The following is a 22,668-nucleotide window of genomic DNA, read 5'->3' on the forward strand; positions in this document are numbered from 1 at the left end:
TAAATAACTCAAATATTATTCTCTGATGCCAATTTTAGGATTCCTGTATGCACCATGGGAGGAACAAACAGTCAAACATCAATCAGGATTCAAAATGTATCCGCTTTTCAAATGTGTTTTTCCTGCATTTGTCCTTCAGAGACAGACAGCTATCATACCACCCAGAAGCCATTAGTCAGCCTTATATACAATGCCCCCTCCCCAGAACATCTTCAATCAAACGTGCCAGTGTGAAAAGCGATGAGAATACTTTGAAATCAGCCCTCAGCTGTCTGACAGTGAGGCAGCATGGGGAGTGTCATGAATACACAAACACACAAAGGCCCAATGTGACTGCCACTCTTTCTAATTAGCTCTACACAGTAATTCTGTTTACATCGAACAACAAACATAACATTTCCTGAAAAAACCTGTGAAATAATAAGTTGAAATATTACAGCGAGAAAAAGCAGTGCGTTGCTCTCAATCTCTGTATTTATTTATTTATTTATTTATTTATTTATTTATTCATGGGACTGTAAAAACGTGTCTCCATGCATCACAGTGAGAATAGCCCTGTTTACTCAAATTAAAAGATTACTAAAATCCTCACTCATGGTGACATTTTGCACCCTGCTGATGATTCCTTTGAATACAGATCAGATGTGGCATTTAAGTGAATTGACGTTTTTCTTGAAGTTAATCAGTGAGCCATCTTACTCAACACCCAAAATCACTTTAAAAGTCTTCACATGGTTTTTTAAATATATAATTGGATACCTCTCTGTGTCTTTCAAGTGTAGCCAGAGAACTGCCAAAGGACACGTCTGTTACAGATGCTGAGACTATGTGGCACAGACCGATTCCTCTGCAATACTGGCCAGCTGTTCATGTGCAGCACAGAGGACAAAACCTATAGGCCTACGAAGCAGATCCAGCATTAAACGGCCTTGACCTCCCTCTGTCCCTCCCCGTCTGTATTCAGCTCTCTCTCTCTGCAGCAGTAGCCAGACATTGCTGACTCCAGCTATTCTAAAAGAAAAGCTGGAGGAATACATATTCTTTAGTGTGTCTGTCAGCCCACAGTGGACTTCAGGTCCCATAGGGCCTCCCCTGTGTCATCCACACTGTAGTGTGAATGGCACAGGTATAAAAGGACAAGTAGAGGTTTGTGTAATCCACAGCAATGCACTGTCAGTTACATAACAAGTGCAGTGTGAAAAAGTGACCCTTGTAACAAAAGAAGTAAGTTTGCCTTGGAAATCTCTTCCAGGAGATAGAATGAGTGGTAAGGAAGCAGACAGAACAAAGAATGAGAGTAGTATACAGTAAGCACTCAGCAGGGAGCCGACACTTAGCATACAGCATTGTGTTTTATATCCATAACACACTTTTTACAAATACAATACCAACACATCCAAGTCCTGTGATATACTGTTAGTCACACCTTCTTCGTTGCAGTGCTACACAACAATGCATAAACAGTCTATACGAGCCCAGTAGCAACGTGGGTATTTCTCACTGTGTTATCAGAAGTCCACCCCAGTCAAAAAAGTCTGGACATCCCACTGTACTTTCACTCACCTGATTCAAAATTCAAAAAAACAAAATTGTATCTTTTTTTTGATATGACGGATAAGATTTGCAGTGCAGTGCAAAGTCAATACCAGAGGTAAATGACTCTGTGTGTGTGTGTGTGTGTGTGTGTGTGTGTGTGTGTTTTGAATGGTGGGCACTTTAATAATTATTTGTATGTATTGATTATTAAAGTGCTTCCGACCTTTTATGTTTGATGAACCTGCACAGCCCTATCAGGTAAGCCAATACCTGTATATTGACTACCTGTCCCGATTCAAATGTCTTCATTTCAATTGATATCAAGCTAAAGATCATTTATCTATTAATATTAATTACATAAAGTGGATAATTTTAGAATGTTTTTCTCTGCCCTGACTATGCATGCACACAGATACACAGTAATAAAGGTTAATTACAATACTGTTCAGTTATCCCAGCTACTTACAATGTTGTATTAGCTACACATTAGCAGACAGCTAGCATAGTGGCTAGCTTGGATCGCAGTAAGATGATCATAGAATTAGGAATTAAACTTTTTTTTCCACAAGCTGGACCAGCAGTGCGTGACCAATGAAGGTTAACCTTCCACAGATGCTGAGTAGTGGGCCTCACATTGAGAAGGGATTAAATGGTGAAAGGTACACCTCTGCGGCAACATCACTTAGCTGATTAAGGTACCAGCAGGCCTTTATACAGCCCATTGAGAAGCTTATGACGGATTAAAATAACCACTGGGTAATTAACAGGGGCCAGTAAAATGGCCTGATCATCCCCCCTCTTTGTAGAGCTGGTAAGAAGACATAAAAAACAAACAAATCCATTACCAAGATTTATGCAGCATTATTAAATTCACCGGGACAATAATAGTGAAAGGGCAGCATTCCATCACGTTTAGAGCACGGCAAGTAATGAGTTGTCATAAGCAGAGAATCAGATTGAGGATATTACATTACCCATGCCAACACTTTCAAGGAACCATTATTTCAACTTTTGTCATTACAGATTGAGCAAAAAAGAAAGAAAATTGCACTGCAAGTTCTCCTCAAAGTCTATTGGCTTGCAGGGACAGAAAGAGCAATTTATTAAATCCTCCTTGACATTACCTTGGCAGGGGTTGGATGAAAATGGAGGGTCACTAGTGGTATGGTGTGTGAAGAGGACTCAGTGGGACAGAACACTCAACAAATGGCTGCACATTAGAAGAGCAGGAAGCTACTTTCCCTAACTGTGTCCAGATGGCTATGTTTTCTACCTGCTTTGTTGTAAATGTATGTTTTAAAATGAACTGGGGACCTGCGGGGGTTTGACAAAACTCCTCATTAAAAAATGATTTTAAAAACATGGCTATAAAGACAGGTCATTATAGGTTGAATACCAATGAGCAGAAACTATAAACCCAATAAATAATGTATGATCAACATGTCGTCATAATTGATTCGATTCACCTTGGGAAGGATGTTGCTCTTTTTTTTCTTTTCTCAAGAGGCAACACGCATGGCGGAAAAATGAAGCCCATGTGAAGCACAAACTGCAGTTCCTTGACTGGCCACTTGCAGCTGGCCCCCATTTTAAAATCAAAGAACCTCAAAATAAAGAAATAAAGAAAAAATGGATCTGCTCCTTAACTACCCTTGATGCCATTTAGTTTGGTACAGACAGTAATAGTACCCAGGGTATGAATCCTAATGGCTTTGGTGATCCTCTGACTTTTCATTTGGTGCCACCAGCAGGTTTTCATTTTTGGTTTTGTGAGAAATATAATATATTGGGTTGTTTGCTGCAAAACTAAAGATACTCAAGGTCTCTAGACTTACTTCCTTTGATGGTTCTCTGACTTTTTATCTCGCAGATCAGATCAAAATTTGTCCATTGCTTTGCTTTGTGACCAAATACCTGCGACTAATGACAATCCCATCAGCCACTGCTGTGTTTGTAATGTGCAGTAAAGTGCAAATTGTTAGCATGCTGCAAACTTTTGTTAAAGGAACACTCCACCGTTTTTTCATATTAAAACATGTTATTCGGGTAAGTAAGACGAGTTGATACAGACCTCTTGCGTCTCAATGCGTGCACTCAATCGCCCTGGCGCGCGGAGCTACTTGGCTAGCACTTAGCTTAGCCCAGTTCATTCATTACGGTCCAAACAGATGGACAGTTAGAAGCGACCAAACTCCTCCACGTTTTCCCTATTTAAATACAGCTACACGAGTAGTTAAACGACCAAGTATGGCGACACAAAATAAAACGTGGCGCTTTTCGAAGCGGATAAAAAGGATAACTATAATGTATGGCGGAATAGCACTTGGGAGCACTTCGACTCGGCGCAGTAATATCATCACTTCCGCTCCCTCTCACTTCCGTCAGGAGTGATGATATTACTGCGCCGAGTCGAAGTGCTCCCAAGTGCTATTCCGCCATACATTATAGTTATCCTTTTTATCCGCTTCGAAAAGCGCCACGTTTTATTTTGTGTCGCCATACTTGGTCGTTTAACTACTCGTGTAGCTGTAAAACGTGGAGGAGTTTGGTCGCTTCTAACTGTCCATCTGTTTGGGTCCTAATGAATGAACTGGGCTAAGCTAAGTGCTAGCCAAGTAGCTCCGCGCGCCAGGGCGATTGAGTGCACGCATTGAGACGCAAGAGGTCTGTATCAACTCGTCTTACTTACCCGAATAACATGTTTTAATATGAAAAAACGGTGGAGTGTTCCTTTAACTACAATTGTACAAGTCACCAACCATGCACCTGCAGAAAGAAGTGGCGAGATAACTGTGTGGCTCTCTGTACGTTGTCTTATGATGTTTTATAGTATTTTTTTAGAGGTGTGTATATTATTTTGTCTCTTTAATGCTAGGAACAAAAAACAAATGTTACACAAACACTACAGGTTTTCAACCCCATCCCATTACAATCTTTTCCCCTCACCTGCTCTGAGAGATAGAGTGACTCAGTGCTGGTCAACTAGGGGAATCCTTACTTTTAATGTAATCTATGTGAAAAAGGAGAGCTCACATCCTCTCGGCAACTACAGCAAAAAATATCCAACCCACAGGCTAAACTTTACTCGAAATATGCACAAGTTTGGATTTACATAATCACAGAACAAGGTGACAGCTTTGCCGTCGCCTTTCTGCTACCTCCTTTGAATGAAATGCAAGACAGAAATGTTATTAAAGCTTTGTTTCTTGTGTATACTTATCCTGCCTAGAGGACAAACTTCTAGTTTTAAATCAAGGTGGAAAGAATATCTGGGGTGACAAATCTCAAGATGTGTGAGAAATGCACATACCTTTTCTTTCATTTGTTCCAGCCTGATTCAGATATGTCATTCATCAGATTTATTATACCAACACTGGTGCTTTACTATACAGGCTGTGGTCATGCTATGGACTTTAGCGTTTTATGGATATTACTGACTCGATGCTCACATCCTTGTGAGACCCAGACTGGCTCTCCTGAGTGATGGCAGGCTGCTGCCAGATAAGTGAGGCTTTGATGTTAAAATTGATTAGGATGGCAATACATGCAGTTAAATCGTGCATAGCCACATTATGGGAGTAATTGCAGCCTTCCCTTCAAAATAAATGTGTAGAATTTAATAGCGATATATATGTATATATATATATATATATATATATATGTGTGTGTGGCTTATCTTGGTCTTGAAGTATAACAACTGAAGGGGGAATGTAATGGATATAGGGTGGGGCTGTTGCACTGACCACATATTTGTTTGCTTTTCCCTGTGACAGTATTGCACGCTGATGGCATCTTAAAACCTCATGACAGGCATCTGATAAGCTACCACCGAGATAGATATTCTTCGGAGTTTTCGCTCCCGGTGTCAAAAATCGCCCTATTCATCCTCTCCAGCTCCTATAAATAGGACAGCATCTGCCAGTCGTGTGGTCAAGCAATATATCCAGTCAGCCTTGAGCTGTCATCTTTAAATGATAAGAGCGTGGGAGGATTGAATAGTCGAGTGTTTCTGTGTGCATTGTGTCTGTGTGACATCCTCGTTAATATATGTTCCACAAGTGCAAGGACAAAGGAAGGCAAATAAGGACAAACATGACGCTGCAACTACTCCTCTCCCTGGGCTGGCAAATTTTCCTCATCACCTCACTCCTATCTCGACTCTCCTGCTGCTCTTCTTTTGTCCACTCATGTTTATTCAGGTCTTGATCATAATTCTCTTCTCTATTTTTTCCATTTTTTCCCCAGCGTTGCTGATACTCATGGGTATTTTTTATCCCCATTGCTCTTCTCACCCTTAATCTCCCTTCCTTTCTCTTTTTTTAATGCACTACATTCACCACCTCTATCATCTCATCTTCATTTGCCTCACTCACCAGCCCCTCCCCTCCCTGTTTATGCTCAACCTCCCCCTTCCTTTAACTCCTCTCCCTCTTTGCCATGCGATGGCAAGGTCCTGACTGCCACTCACAGTGGGACGGCAGTGAACAGAAGAGCAAAGCAAAAGGTCAACTTATCCCAGTTGTCACTCAACACTCACCACCCTGCCTTGTGTTCAGTGCAAAAGTCCGGGGCCACCCATTGATCCTTACGTCAACGAGTGCACATTATTCCCTACTCTCCCCAGAAACCGAATGCCCTCTAATCACCCACTTCTGAGAATATCTGATTATCAGGAGCCTAACCGTAAACAGTAATTAAGCATGTTAAATGATACCCAATCAAGTCTAACGAAAGGCAATTCAAGGAGAGGAAATAAGCTCTGAATAATTTTGAATGAGCAATTACAGTCTCTGCAGTTACAATCCTATTCACATCTTTAACATCAACAACTTCTGTATGTCCTTTTGCTTTTGTACAGGCATTACATTGTGTTATATTATTATCTGGGGGACTATCAAAAGAAAGCAACTTTGAGATAATTAATATGAGTTCAGTGTGCACATTCTTCACCAAGAGTCGTTTTAAACACTCCATCTTTGACTGCACTACTGAAATAATTAGAGCACTGCACACATGGCAAATGATTTGCTGGCAAGTCTGTTTAATTACAACACTTTTACATCTCAAGCAACAGCAACTGGTAAATTAGCTAAGTCACACATGTGTGTAATATTTTTCTTTTATCTCACTGTGCAGGAGAAACCTGGAATATCTCCTCTGCATACTCTGAGCTCATTTAAAGAGCCACTCTGCTTCATGTGAGCCTCATCAGGATTTAAGTTTACAAAAGCAGTGTGAATTAAAATACTAGATATCTGTGACATTGTTAAGAACCACAGCTAAATGATGTGGATAATTATAGCAAAAGGCAGAATATATTATCATCTTTCTGTGCCTGTCAGGGGGACTATGAATAGCAATGACTCATCAAGGCCTTTGTGCAACTGGGGACAAAAGTACAGACAAGTATCGAACTGCAAGGGACATAAACAGCATTTGAAGGTCCCTACGAACCTATTAAAGTCTTAATGATTCATTTTAGTGGAAGATTTTTTAATCACTCTTGCAGTCAGCTGTATGGGACCACCTTTCAATGACTGAGAGAGATAACCTTGAGAAAAGAATTTAATTTCTCATTTCCTGTCTGGTTTGTGGAGGTGTTTACATTCTGGACACTTATGGGAGAATCGAGAATGAGGCAGACAAAATATGTCAAGTGAAAAGTTTAAGGGTGAGAAATGTGACAGTACTGCTTCATTCAAAGAGGCATCAAAACAACTTAAGATATATGTATCTTCTGCAATTACAGTACTTGTGCTGAAATTACATTTGATAATCTTCAGATGATTTTTTTATTTCACATAACAAACCATCTTTAGCTGCTGTGCTCTAACTCAATGCTTCCACCTAGCTTTTCAACCACAGAAGACACCTTGCTGTGGTACAGCGGCACTTTGCAGATGGCAACACACAGAAACACAGACACACACACACACACACACACACACACACACACACACACACAGCCACTGCACTCAGAGCTACAGGAATCGTCATCCCTGACTGCTTCCACTGACTGATCAACATGTGAAAATGAACATCAGCTCAATATCAAAGCGGTCAAGACTGACGCGTCGGACTTCTCGCCTGGTCGTAACTAGAAGCAGCTGAGCGAAGGAGACCGCCTTCCTGGTCTGCCCTTCGGCCCCAAGTAATCAAATCAAATAGCACAGGCAATTTATTGCAGAAATGATCCGGGGGGAGATCGCGCTTACCTTCCTGCACCGCCTGGAAGGGGTTGTTTGGCTCGATAAGTTTCACAGAGTGGGTGATTTTCTCGCTCTGCAGAATGTCATCGTTCAGACTCAGGTCTGAGATGGCAAGTTGGAAAATCTCGTCATCTCTTCCAGCGTTTTCCTCGAAAATGGCACCTGTTGAATGCAATAATCACAGGTTATTTGGAGAGAAAACGCGAAGAGGGTGAAGCTTGATTGCACGGTGGAGTTGAAGGTGGAGGAAGTGAGTTCATTAATGGCCCATTGATATTTCAGACTAAAAATAAGCTTTATTATTAAGGTCCAACACATGTAAAAGTGGTGCATAATTTATTAATAGTAGGTGAAATGCATGTTTTGTGGCTCATTAAGCCTTGAAATTGCACCTGTGCGTCTCAGTGCGCCCGGGCAGGGATTCGGCACCATGGAGAGTGACACGGCCACATAACAAAAACTCTATTATTCGCTGCATAAAGTAGCCAGACTTAGAAAAGAAATGGCTGTCATGTCTACAAGATCGATGGCACCCTACCCAATAAGCATTATAGGCCTAGTGTGGGAGGCATACTGAAGCTTAACTGTCTCCCTGACTCTCACCCTCCCCTCTTTTCTTCCTCTGTTTATCAAAATGGCATCAGCTGCTTTTGGGAGACGCACATATATCACTGGAAAAAGGTTTCAGGAAATGAGAAGTATAATTGGGGTACCCAAACGTTATGCGGGGCATCAGCCAATATTATCTGGACGGAGTCCCACCTCTGTATTAAGCCAGTGACGGAGCACCTGCTGCTTGCCAGACTGTTGCAGTAAACTGTGAACACCAGCAGCAGCAGCTGCAGCAGCAGAGGAGCACCGAGACGAAATTTGCTCACAGTGACATTGACTTTTCTTTTTTTTATCTGAGATTACAGCGCCAGTCAGTATAAGTAGCTACGTGACTGTGTGCATGAGAAGGGGACATAAACCAAAGCAATTACTCAGTGTCATGTATGTATTTCAAAAAATATGATGCGATGTTTGAGGACACAGATAAGAATAATTTGAACGGCATGGTGACTTTAAAGCATCCCCCATCTCTGAGGAAAAGGGGCAGCAGATCTGGTTTGAAGTTTGAGAACAAAGAGGCTCTATGCGTTTTGCATCTCTAAAACGAAACTCCACTGACATTCCCTCTGTCTTCATATTGACATTGCAGTCACGTTCCGGTGAAAGTTGAGGCTTGTCGGGCACAGACAAGCGGTAGCTTGGTCTTAAAAAGCCTCAGCCATTTGGCTATTGGACACTAATTTCGTCAAAGCTTCTACAATTCAGGCCTTCTTACTGTAGTCCGTGTTTTGAATGCAGAATTGTGATTTACAGGCCGACATGTTAAGATCTGAAGCCAGCACGAATGCATTGATTTGCCGTCGAAAAGTGGGTGACATGTTTGCATAAATAGGCTGAGAAATAAATAACTGTGATAAATTATAAGAAAATAGCAGTGGCTGTAGAGGTCAGTGGCACGGCCGCTAACACAAACGCCAACTTTTTAACTCGCTTGTGAGTCAGAGTGTTGCTTAAAAACAGGATGCAAGCTGAATAGACTATTTATCCCGCCCTCTCACCAAAATCCTGTGATCAGCGCAGTATGCGTTGGCTGAGCTTTTTTACCCCTCACGCTTTGCCTTTCCACCTGTCTAACCCAAACAGCATGTTGTTTTATCGGACGCTTACCGATATGTATGATGGAGTCCGCTTTGGCCGAATTGCATTGCAATATCCACAGGGAAAGGCAGATCAGCAGCAACTCCATCTCGGGATTTTAGCGAAGCGGCTCATCCAAGCTCTGCTCGGCTGTCCTATACTGTCCAAATGGAGCACCCAAAGAAAAAAGAAAAAAAGATGATCAAAACCCAGTGCAAAACAGAACCGCGGTCCTCCTCCTGGCAGACCAGACCCGCATGAAACCCTACAGAAATATCCGTTTTCTCTCTCTCCCTCTCTCTCTCTCTCGCTCTCTCTCTCTCTCTTTTAACCAACAAAAACAAGCCGACCGCAGGAAGGTGGGCTCAAAAAGACGAGGAAGAACCGACGGGGACCCGAGGTAAGACTGAAAAGACAGGTAGCCCGTTGAGAGAGACCGGCGTTACCTCTCTCACTCTCGCCTCTCTCCCTGCGCTCCGGCGTCTAAAGCATGGCAAGCAGCAAAAAATGCGGAGGAGGGACACCCCTCTAACTACACACGGAGAGACGCTCACATACACACTCCTAAAAAAAAAAAAAAAAAAAAAAAAAAAAAAAAAAAAAGAAAAACCACACACTCTTCAGTCCTGTCTCGATCACGTGACTGCAGAGACTTCACGACTCGGCTGCTGTCCCGACAAGCCGGGTAGAAATGATTTGGACTAGCCGGAGAAAGACGCTTGGAGAGCCGATATCTAAACACATGACTGGAGGTTACAAAAAGTCCACATGCGTCTGACTGAAAAGACAGACAAGTTCTTGACAAAAGCTCACGCGCAAAATCCCAAACATAGCCTATACATTGGCTCGAGAGATGAAAAAGCGGTGTGAACAGTTTACTTTTGGGGAAAGTTGGCGTTTTTCAGGGATGATGTGAGGGCGCGCAGCGGCTGAGACACATTTTCAGCGTACTTCAGTGGCGACGGAGCGCAGCTGATGTGGCAGAGAAAAGGATTTACACACCGTGTTCCTCGGCGAGGGCTGATGGATGAGAGACAGACGTGACAGAAGCCACAACGCCTGACTGAACCGGGGAACAGCTCAGTCACCGGAGGAGCATTTTTGCAGAGAAGCAAACACAAAATCGCTCAATGTTTTGTGATGGCTGCATGACTTGTTCGATTAATTGATTGTTGCTTCAGCAAAATTGACGCCCTTATTGTTTTATCGCGGGATTATGGAACTGGGGCTCTTTTTAGGGACTGGCTGTTCATGTTTGGATCAGACTACAGGGTGCCGGTAGTTTTTATTGGGCACCACATACACGCCTCATAATGTTTGAGCAAAGCCAGGCGTGTGCAGAGCCGCGAACCAGAGGAGGAAGTCGTGCAAGAGATAGGCATAATCTTACAATTAAAGGATATTTCTCGTGTCTGAAATAAAAACGGAAATATCTCTTAATTGTTTGGTTACGTCTGTCAGAGGCGCAGAGCACAAACTTTCAGCACCGCCGGCAGCGGACAGCTCCCTCACTTAACTGCACAAGAAAAAAGGCACCTGTAGAGCAAACATTCAGCGATATCACTACCATGTTTATTTATTTATTTGTTTATTTCTTTCCAGGGACTCTTTCATTCTTGAAAGTAAACCATAACTGGGATAAATTATGTTTAATCCACATTGTAAGCTTCTTTTTCTTTCTTTCAGAGGCTAAACTAAATAAAACCATATCACTCTCATGTTCTATATCATGTTAATCATCTGTGTTTCATTGCAGCAGAGGAATAAACATCCATGCCTCCAAAGTTGTTGTAAAATCACACACTACCCCTACTGGCCATGTGTTGGTACTGCGACTTTGTTTGCGCAAAACGTTTCCATCCTTTCATAACGATTTATGACATTCATGTGTGTTTTGTGCGGGGGATTGGGGGGGGGGGGGCTCAAGTTAAAGTTGAGAAGGCGATATACAACACACTGCTTTTAAGAAGAAGAAAGAAATGAATAATCTTAAAAGTGGATGTTTATGTCTGGATCAAATGCTAATTCACACATTAGTGCCATAAAAAGGGAAAGGAACATACTGGGAATGAATGATTGCCCCTTGATCCTAATTACAGTTCCTATTACACAGTACCTCAATCAAGACTCATTCCATTGGGATCAAAACAGAAAGATTAACCTTGAGATTTGGGTTTTAAGCTGACAGGCATTCACAATACTATAAACAATTCATCACATTCCCAGCAGTGGAATGCATCTTGTAATTCCATTGATCTATGAAGCAATATGTTGCTGAGATTTCATCAAAAAAATCCTCATTTTAACTTAACAGGCAGTCCACACAGGTCTTAAAAAGGCTTTATTCTTTGTATTTGATACAAATCTGCCATTTATCTTTCTCTCCTCATCTGAGTAAAACTGTTGTTATACTGCCAATAATATGTTGTACATCAGATGTGTTTGATCTAGTACCTATAAGCTGCAATAAATCTGTCCGATAACATTTATTTTTTATGCACCTAAGATGATGAATAATTAATAAGACAGAATAACATTTGTGTGCTATAAACTACCACAAAATAAACAATAAACTGGATGTGACACTGATAAAAAGGTATTAACAGTATGCTTCAGTGTGTGGGGCTCCATATAGTCAAGATATCCAGGTGTAATGGGTAAGGCTTGCTGTTTTATCCCATGTTAGCTATTACCATATATCATACAGGCATGTTGAAAATAATGCATGTCCTCTAATATTTATTCCCTGCATATAGAAAGGTATTTATGAGATATCTGAATGTATAACTGTGTGTTTTGTGCCAGGAGTATGCAAGTTCCATGCATTAATAAGTAGATTTAATATGATAGAGGGAATACCTTTCCATGGAAAGTAGGCCATCCAATGGATAATCACCCATTTGTGTGTTCATTATACAGTTGATTCATACCAGCTCTGTTTTCCGTCCAAAAACATTCCCCTAATAATTATTTATAAATGTTAAAAACCATTGGCATCTGTCAGTGTTTTGTTCCTTCGGCTCCAGTTGTGAAGCACACCTCATGCCTCTCCATGGGTGTCAACACAAGTTAGTCTCAAAAGTGCTGCAAACAGTCACCAGGACATTGGCGGGTAGGTCACGCCTGCTCTCAACGACGAAGGTGGAATTTCATTGTCACACAAACCTGAGTCATTAACGTTTATGGCTTTGAGCAATGAAGTGAAACGGAAAGACAGAGTTTTTCTCCTCCTTTTTGGAACGAGGCCAAAAAGTGAATTTAGATGAAGAGGAGCTGTCACATTCAGGAGCCAAAAAAAAAAAACAGTTAGTCATGAATAGATAAGCACCACTGCTACACACTGACCTCTTACTAATGGCTTATCCGTCTCTGATAAACAAATTTTTCCTTTATCCCGAATAATATGCTTCTCTAATCAAAGGCCCACAGCACAAGTCTCAGCATGATTAATTGTTTCTATAGAATAGCATCTTCACGTTCTGGGTCCTCAGTTCCTTCTGATGAGTCTCATCTCTCAGTTTAGTCTTAAATTATTTTCTTATGCATGGCTTGGGGCAGAGCACACTGCTGCCTGTGATTGCTGTTTACAGTGTAATACACATGACTTGCTCCTGAGTAGCTGGTCTCTGTCATCATTGATTAGTAGTACTATTAGTGCTATTGTATATATTCACTGAATCTGCTTTTAACTCCAGCAGGAGTAGGGAATTCTATTTAACAGTCTTCATTGGTACACATTCATTATTGCACAGTAATAGGCAATTATTAACCATGTTTATTGTGTTTGCCTTTATCCTTGCACATGGCGCTATGATTTGATACCTTTTGAAGTGTTGTAGAATAAGTCTGAGTTTAATCACTTCATTAGCCTTTAGCCTCACATATCCGTTGTCTATGAAAAGAAGTGGACAGAGCCAGAAGCATGCAGTCAAAAGTAATGCAAGTCAACATAATTAGACAAGTTTTTGCAGAAGTTGGCTGGCATACATACAGTATGTTAATGTCGCTCAGTATTACCAGTGAGGAATGCACTGAGAGCAGCACCAGCACTCCTCGGCCATAGAAGTAAATTCATAAAGTAGTTGGTTTGCTGGTAGAATAGCAAGATATGACACTTTAATATCATGAGCTGGCTGACGGGTCTGTCACAGTGAAGTTGGCCCTGTCCATCCCGTCGTGACACTGGATGTAGATATATGAAGCCCCTGCACAAATTTGGAGGAGGGTTAAATCTCAGACAAGTTCAAAATCTATTCATGTCAAGCAGAACTGTGCAGGGAATAGCAATAAGTGTCTGCAGCACTAGAGGTGAATAAGCAAGACTCTCTCTTCCAAATACACAGCCCGAGGTAACATTATAGATTAATCATGTTATGGGAGAATAAGCACAACCTCCATCACAGACTGAATTTAAATGAATGAATTGTTGACTACCTGCATCATTATATATTTCAACATTACCCTGTGCTGAATCTTAGTGAAATATGTACTCTGTAATAAATATATAAATTATTATATATTTGAAAAACATACTGGTGGACAGACGCTCTGAAAAAGTGGGAAATGTCTGTCTTTCTGTGTCAGCCTCGAGCCAAGAACTTTGACAGCTGCCAGAGCAAAGGTTTTCTATGTTTTCCAGCCAGGGACATGACTCCTCATTCAATCTAATTCGAGTAGGCAACCTTCAAACATGCTCTCGCATATATATTGCAGGTTCTTTAAAATATGACAAAAAATCAAGGTCTGTTTTAGATTTGACCAACAGGATATTTTTCAATATGCTACCCTATCTCCTTGCGTCCTATCGCCATGTGAGACATGTGAGAAAGAAACACAAAGACTGAGGAATGGAAGCTGCCAAATAAGAAATCCTTGGTTTCACAGTGTCAGTCTGAAGTGGCTGTATTCACCTGCATTTCTCCAAAGAACCCCTCATCAAAAACCTATTTCTCATTCAGAGACAGATCAGTAAATCCCTTAGCATAGCTGTTCATTAGCAATATTATCAGGCTACCATAATGCTTTAAAGCTTCTAATTTATGTACTTTATGTCTGCTTAGGCTCTTTGTACTTGAACTATTGTTATCTACTTTTCAAGTAAAAAAATATTGCAATCCAAGATTTGTTATGCGTTGCTGATCACTGGAAGTTGACTTGAAAGTAGAATAAAGGACCCCATTTTCTATTTTCATTTGCACAATAATACACCCCAGAGGTGTGTAAGAATGTGTATATGTTCATTGAATTGAAAAATAAAAATAAAAACAAAAAATATGCTGCATTGTGTGACACTTTGTGATTAAATCATACTTTATATTCTTAAATGTTAGATTCATCAGACGGCACATTATATTATATCTCATCATATAACTGTCTTATCATGTTATCTGTAGATCCCTATGTGCTATAGGAAAAAACTGGGTAAATAAAGAATGATTGTAGTTTGTTATGGGTAAGCTATTGTCAATTAGGTAGTTAATTGTTCTCCCGCTAGACTTCACACTGTATGCCACATTTATGAGTCATGCCATCTGAAAAGACTTGTGCTTTGGATACATCCGTGTTTACTCACTCTGCTCCTCTTTCCTCTACAAGCCTCCTAGCTCAACGTCTCCTTAAGACAAATTTAAAGGATAGGAAGAGCCTCCATTATGGCAGAGGGGAACAATTTCTGGTATTTCTGAAGGAGATAGGACACGAGGGAGCATAAATTAGCATGTTGACGAGGACCCCATTGTTTGTGTAAGTCTGGGAAACACACTTTTCTCATCAGAACCACATCTACATCTTTACAGAAATGCTCATTTATGTCTCGTGTTCCCACAATGTGAAAACAAACCTATGCACTTAATAGCCTACAGAAAAGACTAGTTGTATTATTAATTGTGGTTTATAAAATGCAGCACTGGTTATTCCAGCTGGATTTATTGGATGAGCTTGCCTTAAGCAGGCTGCTAATCACAAGTGGAAAGGGAAAAAAGCAGCTCTTCTGCTCTAACCACGTGCCCCATCATCATGTCCAACTGGGAGTGAATTGCGGTTGCTTGCGTTATAAATAACAGAAGAAGAGCACATATATGTGGTCAGCGTTTCCTGTTTTGCTGTCTACAATTCACTGTTAACACTGATCTGTAGGGACACCATACAGTAAAGGCACAGGATCTACTGTGTGTTGGTCATTCTGCTTGTCTGCAGAAAAAACTCAACATTTTAACAAATCAAAACCACCAGCAGGCTTTGGAATCAGTTTGTTTGTTTGTTTGTTTGAATAATGGTATTCATGCGGAAAATTTGCTCATGAATTATAGTGAAATAAGAAGTTGTTGTTTGGGAAAACACAGCCTCCTTATAATCCAGCATTAGCACTAATTTTGCCTGCAGAGATGTTTACAATATATACGCCTAACAGCGACTGTTTAGCTGTTTGTTCGGATGCCCTGAGCATTGCTATTGAACCCAGTGCCTGTGTCAGCTACATTTTACTCCAACTGCGCCTCCTAGACAGTCAGTGGATGAGGTTGTTTAAGGGGGAGCCACTTAGCAGGAACACGGTTAGAAAGCTACCTGCAAAGAGGTACACTTTGCAAATGAGCAACACAAAACCCTTTGAATTTTGAGCAGGTCAATCTGATTCATTATTAAATCGAGTATTAAAAGGAAAGCTATCAGAAGTAACCAGAGAACACACGCAGTGGCGAGACACAGAGGCCCTGTCTGAAATTTAAAAAGCTCTGCTACTTATTGGCAAACATCTATTATTCCAATTATCTACATTTTGTAGCTCGAGAGCAAAGAAAAAGCAAATCTCAAATTATGTTTGCAGACAAACGCTTATTAAAGTTCTCCATTTCTGTGGCCATTATGCAGAACAAAATATTATATATAAATAATTATAAAGCCGCTGTAGAAAATAACAGCAGCAAGCTGCAGTCTCGCCATCGTATATATAAAATATAACCACACAAATCCTCCAATCACTTTACTGCAGTTAACTCCACACGGAGTAGTGGTGAAGAGTTTGGAGTAAAGCTCAACAGATGATAGTCTATAGCTTGTGGTCATTATTATTGTGTATAAAACATAAATTATTCAACAAAACATAAATTATTACGCAGTTACAGTGCAGTAGGAGGTAGAGAGGCCAGAACAACAGCATCAAGCTTGTAGTTTTTAATGTATTTATCATGAAGTCAAGGTTGAGTTTCAGCGCTCAGGAAAGTTGGCCCTTCATAGGGAACTAACAAATTCTCTCTGCCATTTTCCACTCTCCCTTTTCAATCTTTTCTCGTGCTGTCCCAATATCACTCTTTGACTCTCTTGTGCTCTCACTGCCACCTTCACAGATGTGCTTGAAAGATCTCTCTCTCTCTCTTTCTCGCTCTCATACTGTGCGTAAGAGGTAGAGATGACAAGAGTCTTAGTATTCAGCTCAGTTCCTGGTCTTCTTTTAACTCTATGGGGTTCCTTCCTTCTCTTTGGCCCCCAAGCCTACTTTTAAGAAGTAAAAGCCTTGGGCCTAATGACAAAAATCTAACACAATAAGCGTTGCTGATATGAAACCAAATTGGATTTCCTTGTAGTGCCTCCAAATGTATCCAAATGTATTCCCACTTCACTACTTGTGAAACTCATCCTCATAGTTACCATGGTCCCCATGCAGAAATGTCCCCCTGCAGCCGGTTCCCACACACTGGCAAGATTTATTAACACCCTTATAAATCTGACACATCCATACCGAAAATATGCAGGAATATGCCCCATTTCCTTATTTAAAAGCAGATATTATTTAAAAAAAATCTCTGCAGTTATATTAAGGGCTTCCATTTGGGTAATTATCCTTCAAATTTGGGGTAAGTGACAGAGTATCCTGGTGGCATCTGATTAATTAGAATGGGATTTAATAGGCCTAGCCAGGCTCTATTGGATTAATTAATTGGCAGATGATATAGTCTAGTGTTGCGGGCCTATTACGTTAACTGTCACACTGCATTTGATGACAAGGTGCCAAGCGATCCATTCAGTGACACAAACATGATTGGAGTGGGATATTATCCCGCTGAGGGAGGCCTTAGATCATTTTAAATGCACGCTGCTAAGATTTAACAGTAATGACAAAGTCGTGAATTGTCCGATAAATGTATATTACTTGGTGCGGCTGTCATTCAGAATGAAAGGGACTCCCCCCGGAGATATGAGTGACCGTTCACTCAGAGGAGATATGTGCAGTACAGTGGCACTGCACCCCTTTCTTTCATTTGCATACAATTATCTTCTGTTCTCTCTGAACATGTGCATGAATGACAGAGATAGAGTACTGGCAGGTGGAGCTAATTTGGCCATGATGGTTCGAAAGGGAAATTCCAGCAATATAGTGTGACACCTAAATAAACTTGGGGAACTTGGGGATCAAAAAATGGAGCCAAAGTTCAAGTAGCTGAAGCTGAGAAAAGTTGACCCGAACAAGTCCTTCAAATTAGAGAACAAAATCTGTCGTTGCGCCAAAAATCAAAGCAATTTTTATGATGTCTCAATCCTTAGGGCCAGATCTGGTTAGGTTAAGGGACAATTATGACTTGGTTAGGGTTAGAAAAACCTTTGTTAGGGTTAGAAGACCTTTGTCACCATGGTCAATTTTTCAGATTGCATAGGTAGGTATACAGAGATTGGCATTTTGGTAGTTTTGGATTGTATCATGATATCTTATTCCAACATTTCCCAGCCTACACCACTATGTTAAGGTTAGGGAACAGGAAATTGAACAGCACTCTCTCTTGTTAAAGACCTATATTTGGGTGACCCATCAGTCCATTCTGACCTCCTCCTTCAGTGGACACAATAACAATGTTGCACTTTTTCCTCCTTTGTTTCTTACAGTGTAGACTACTGCTGCTATTTGCTTTGGAGGACAGTCTCCTTAGCCTATATACCATGGACTACAAGTGTAAAATTACAGTGCCTTTCAAAAGTATTCATACCCCTTGGATGTTTCACCCTTTGTTGCTTTTACACATGAAATCATCCATCCATCCATCCATCCATCCATTCTCCTCCGCTTATCCGGGGCCGGGTCGCGGGGGCAGCAGGCTAAGCAGGCCATTCCAGGCGCCCCTCTCCCCAGCCACAACGTCCAGCTCCTCCTGGGGGACCCCGAGGCGTTCCCAGGCTAGGAGAGAGATATAATCCCTCCACCGTGTTCTGGGTCTGAAATCATGGTCAATAAAATTTGGCCTTTTTAAAAAGAATTTGCAAAAAAACCCTCTTTAATATCAAAGTGAAAACAGATTTTTACAAAATAGTATAAATTAATTAAAAATATATAAGGTAAAATAAATGATTGCATAAGTATTCATACCCTTTAAAGTAACTGACCTGATTCAACAGAGTTCCAGCTAGTTGATACAGCAGTGTCTCAGTTAGTGAAATGGAGATCACCTGAGCGCAGTGGATGTGTGTCAAGCGATCGTTGTATAAAAACATCTGTGGTCCATCTCTGGTTCATCACTATTCCTGCTATAATTGTACCATGAAGACAAAAGAACACTCCAAGCAACTCAGAGAAAAGATAATTGAAAAGTAGAAGTCAGGAAATGGCTCCAAAGAAATGTTCAGCTCACTGGACATCCCATAGAGTTCAGTTAAACCATCATTAAGAAATGGAAGCAGTATGGCACTTGTTTAAATCTGCCTAGAGCTGGCCGTCCTCACAATCTGAGTGATCAGGCAAGAAGAAGACTGGAGAGGTTGGTCACCAAGACACCTAGGACCACTCTGCAGGAGTTAAAAGCTTCGATGGCTCAGATAGGAGAGACTGTACATACAACTGTTGCCTGGTTCTTCACCAGTCAGAGCTACTGTATATGGAAGAGAAAACAAGCTCATGAAATCTCGCCTGGAATTCAAAATGCATGTGAGAGACTCCAGGGTCAATTGGAAGAAGGTTCTACAGTCTGATGAGACAAAAACTGACCTTCTTAGCTATAAGACTAGACGATATGTTTGCCGAACACCAAACACTGCACATCACCACAAACGCACCATCTCCAGTGTGAAGCATGGTGGTGGCAGCATCATGCTCTGGGGATGCTCCTCAGCAGCAGGTCCTGGAAGGCTGCAGGGCCAGTCTTCTTCTTGTCCAGTCACTGAGATTGTGAGGACGGCCATCTCTAGGCAGATTTATCCAAGGTCCATACTGCTTCCATTTCTTAATGATGGTTTAACTGAACCCTGTGGGATGTCCAGTGAGTCGAAATTTCTTTGGAGCCATTTCCTGACTTCTACTTTTCAATGATCTTTTCTCTGAGTTGCTAGGAGTGTTCTTTTGTCTTCATGTTGCAGTTGTAGCAGGAATAGTGATGAATAGTGTGACGTCCTGGACACATGTTCTTTTTACTCTACGATCGCTTGACACACATCAACTGCACTCAAGTGATCTCCATTTCACTAACTGAGACAATGCTGCATCAACTAGCTGGAACTTTGTTGAATTAGGTCAGTTACTTTAAAGCGGATGAATACTTATGCAATAATTGATTTTACCTTATAGGTTTTTAATTCATTGATACTGTTTTGTAAAAATCTTTTTTCACTTTGATATTAAAGACGTTTTTTTTTTGCAAATTCTTCTTAAAAAGGCCAAATTATATTGACCATGATTTCATGTGTAAAAGCAACAAAAGGGTGAAACATCCAGGGGGGATGAATACTTTGCAAGGCACTGTATATATCCTGTGCCTGGGTCCACAGCATCTTTCAGCAGACTCTATCTGGTAATTGTCCATTCAAACATCACTTCTCCAGTTTGGACAACACTGGACTCCTCACAAGGGAGAGCAGAGCAGCTGCTTGTCTTCTCCTATTTGGACTACAGCAACTCTCACCATGCAGCAGTCCCTTCATCTGCCACCACTAGTCCACGATGCTGCTGCTCACCTTATGTTTAAGAGAAGTTTATCCCACACCACTCCTCTTCTCCTTCCACTACACTGGCTCCCTGTTCCTGCTCGCATCCAGTTAAAGACTCTTGTGCTAGTCTTCAGGAAAGTGAAGATAATTACTATTTTCTACCTCCAAGCCATGGTCAAATCCTGCACTGTGGTACAATATGCTCCTTTGCCTCAATTGATTGCAGCATCACATGGAAGACTCTATGTTCCTGCCTCTTTTTGCTCCTGCAATGGCGGAATTAACTTCCCCAGACAACATCACTGTGCTAGCACGGAAAGAACAAATAATAAAAACCCTACATGTTTGTACAGTAGCACTCTGAGCACACTTTATTTGTTTGACAATCTTGGATGACATCTCGCTGTTGTGCTTATAGCTTAAATGCACTTAGGGAAAAGCTTCTACAGAGTCACAAAATACATACCACTGTGTTTGCAACTGTTTTCACAGGCTGAGCAGCACTACTTATGACTAGTGTACTGATTGTGATGTGTTAAATTGTTTGAGGAGCCCTTTAAATGTGGCTGAAAAATGAGTGCTCGAGATTTCTGATTCTGGCAGATGTACGCTCATCTTCCAGCAGAAACAGCACGTAACCTAGAGGTGAATACAGCTTTCGTTCACTTTAAAATAACACAGAAGAGGTAAAAGATAGACTTAAAAAATACTAAAAAACTGCACAGCACAAATGCAAAATACATAAATAGGTATATACAGCACAAATCGAAAGTTTAGACACACATTCTCATTCAGTGGTAGGTCAGAGTTCAGCAGCCATTTTGATTAAATGTGCCGGTAATATTATATTATCTATAATATATGTGTGATTTATGACAGAGAATAAGCGGCAAATTAGACATATCTACAGAACTTTTGAAAAGACGAAAAAACAGTCTGTGGCTAGTTATGAAAATATGAATGTATTTTGGACCAAAAAATTGACTAGATTAGATAAACTGGACCTCTGCCACAAAGTGACCATTTTCGATGGAATATTATTGATTACTGGATTACTATGAGGCTAAGAGGGTAAGTTGAGTCATTGCTGTAATTTGTTATTGGTCTGTTATTGGTCGATAAATATGGCTGTTGAAGTTTTATCTTAAAATGTTAAAATGGTTTTAATAAATAGAATCACAAGAATCTTAGCTTTACAATAATATCAACTCAAACAGTAGGTTTGTACATAAGCGTAACAGTGTTATAACAGTGTAAAACACCCCTCAAAGCAAAAGGTGGCTCCACTAAGACTTCCTTTTTACATAGATATGCATTGTATGAGCTCTTTAAGATGAAAAATAAGAATCTAAAATATAAATCATATTCTGGTTTGTTCAACACATTTTTACTAAATAATTCCACATGTGGTCCATCATAGTTTTGATGCCTTTAATATTAATCTTCATTGTAGAAAATACAATAAAAATATGTCCAAACTGTGACTGGTACTGTATATCAGCATTAACCTGCTGTTCTATCACTGGATCACTTTGTTATGACACACCTTTTTATGGCAGTGGTCTGTATGCAGGACAGCAGAGATGTTGGCATGATTGTGAATGTATTGATGTTAATAAAACAGATTTGAACATTGTGTGTGACCGTGGGTGTCTTGTGTTTTTGGCCTGCCCCAGGCTTTTTGTGGGAGGATATTTTATTTTGTCTCCATGTCTACTTTAGCTGCAGGCAACTTGCCTCTTGCTGACAGATGATAACAGCATTTATTCACAATGACTGTGACAGGGAAATTGTGTGTGTGTATAGTTAAGGAAAAAGTATGTTTGTTCGTGTGTGTAGTTTTGTATATTTTTCATTTATGCTTTTGCCCGGGGGAATATTTGATTCTAAAAGGCTTCTGTGTTGTCGATTAAATTTGTTTAAAGTGTGGTTAAACTGGAGTGCTGTGACAACTGTTTGATCACCATTCTGAATAAATACTTTGGTGAGATCTAAGCGTTCAGTTTAAGCCACACAGTGGCACATAATCAATAGCATAAATGAGTTTTCAATTTGCTTTAAAATGCTCAAATTAGCCTAAGCCTGACCATAAGGCTCCAGGAGAGAACAGATTAAAACTATGTTTATTCTTTATATTTTACTGCAACCTGAACACTGTATTTATAAGGTTATAGAATAAAATGCATATGTAATGTAGATAAAGAAGAAAAAAATATCCTGCACTATGCAGCAAGGATTTGTGTGCAAAATATTTCAGCGAGCAGTGTTATTTCATTATTTAGTAGTTTGAAGAAGCACTGTGGATGTGTGGATGTTGCTAAGCAGCAAGAGA

The 22,668-nt window shown here is 40.5% G+C and overlaps 1 protein-coding gene across 2 annotated transcripts in view; it reads right to left on the reverse strand.

Moving 5' to 3' along the window:
* grid1a (glutamate receptor, ionotropic, delta 1a) overlaps nucleotides 1-10,001 on the reverse strand; it is a 229,543-nt gene extending 219,542 nt beyond the window's left edge. For both annotated transcript variants that reach the window (XM_059358982.1, XM_059358981.1), the window contains exons 1-2: nucleotides 9,465-10,001; nucleotides 7,752-7,907 (exon numbers count right to left, since the gene is read on the reverse strand). In XM_059358982.1, coding sequence (XP_059214965.1) covers nucleotides 7,752-7,907; nucleotides 9,465-9,543 — 235 coding nt within the window. In that variant the 5' untranslated portion in view covers nucleotides 9,544-10,001. The remainder of the gene's footprint in view (nucleotides 1-7,751; nucleotides 7,908-9,464) is intronic.
* Between the last annotated feature and the right edge of the window lie 12,667 nt (nucleotides 10,002-22,668).

The sequence above is a fragment of the Centropristis striata genome, chromosome 20, assembly GCF_030273125.1.
Source record: "Centropristis striata isolate RG_2023a ecotype Rhode Island chromosome 20, C.striata_1.0, whole genome shotgun sequence".
Taxonomy (NCBI): domain Eukaryota; kingdom Metazoa; phylum Chordata; class Actinopteri; order Perciformes; family Serranidae; genus Centropristis; species Centropristis striata.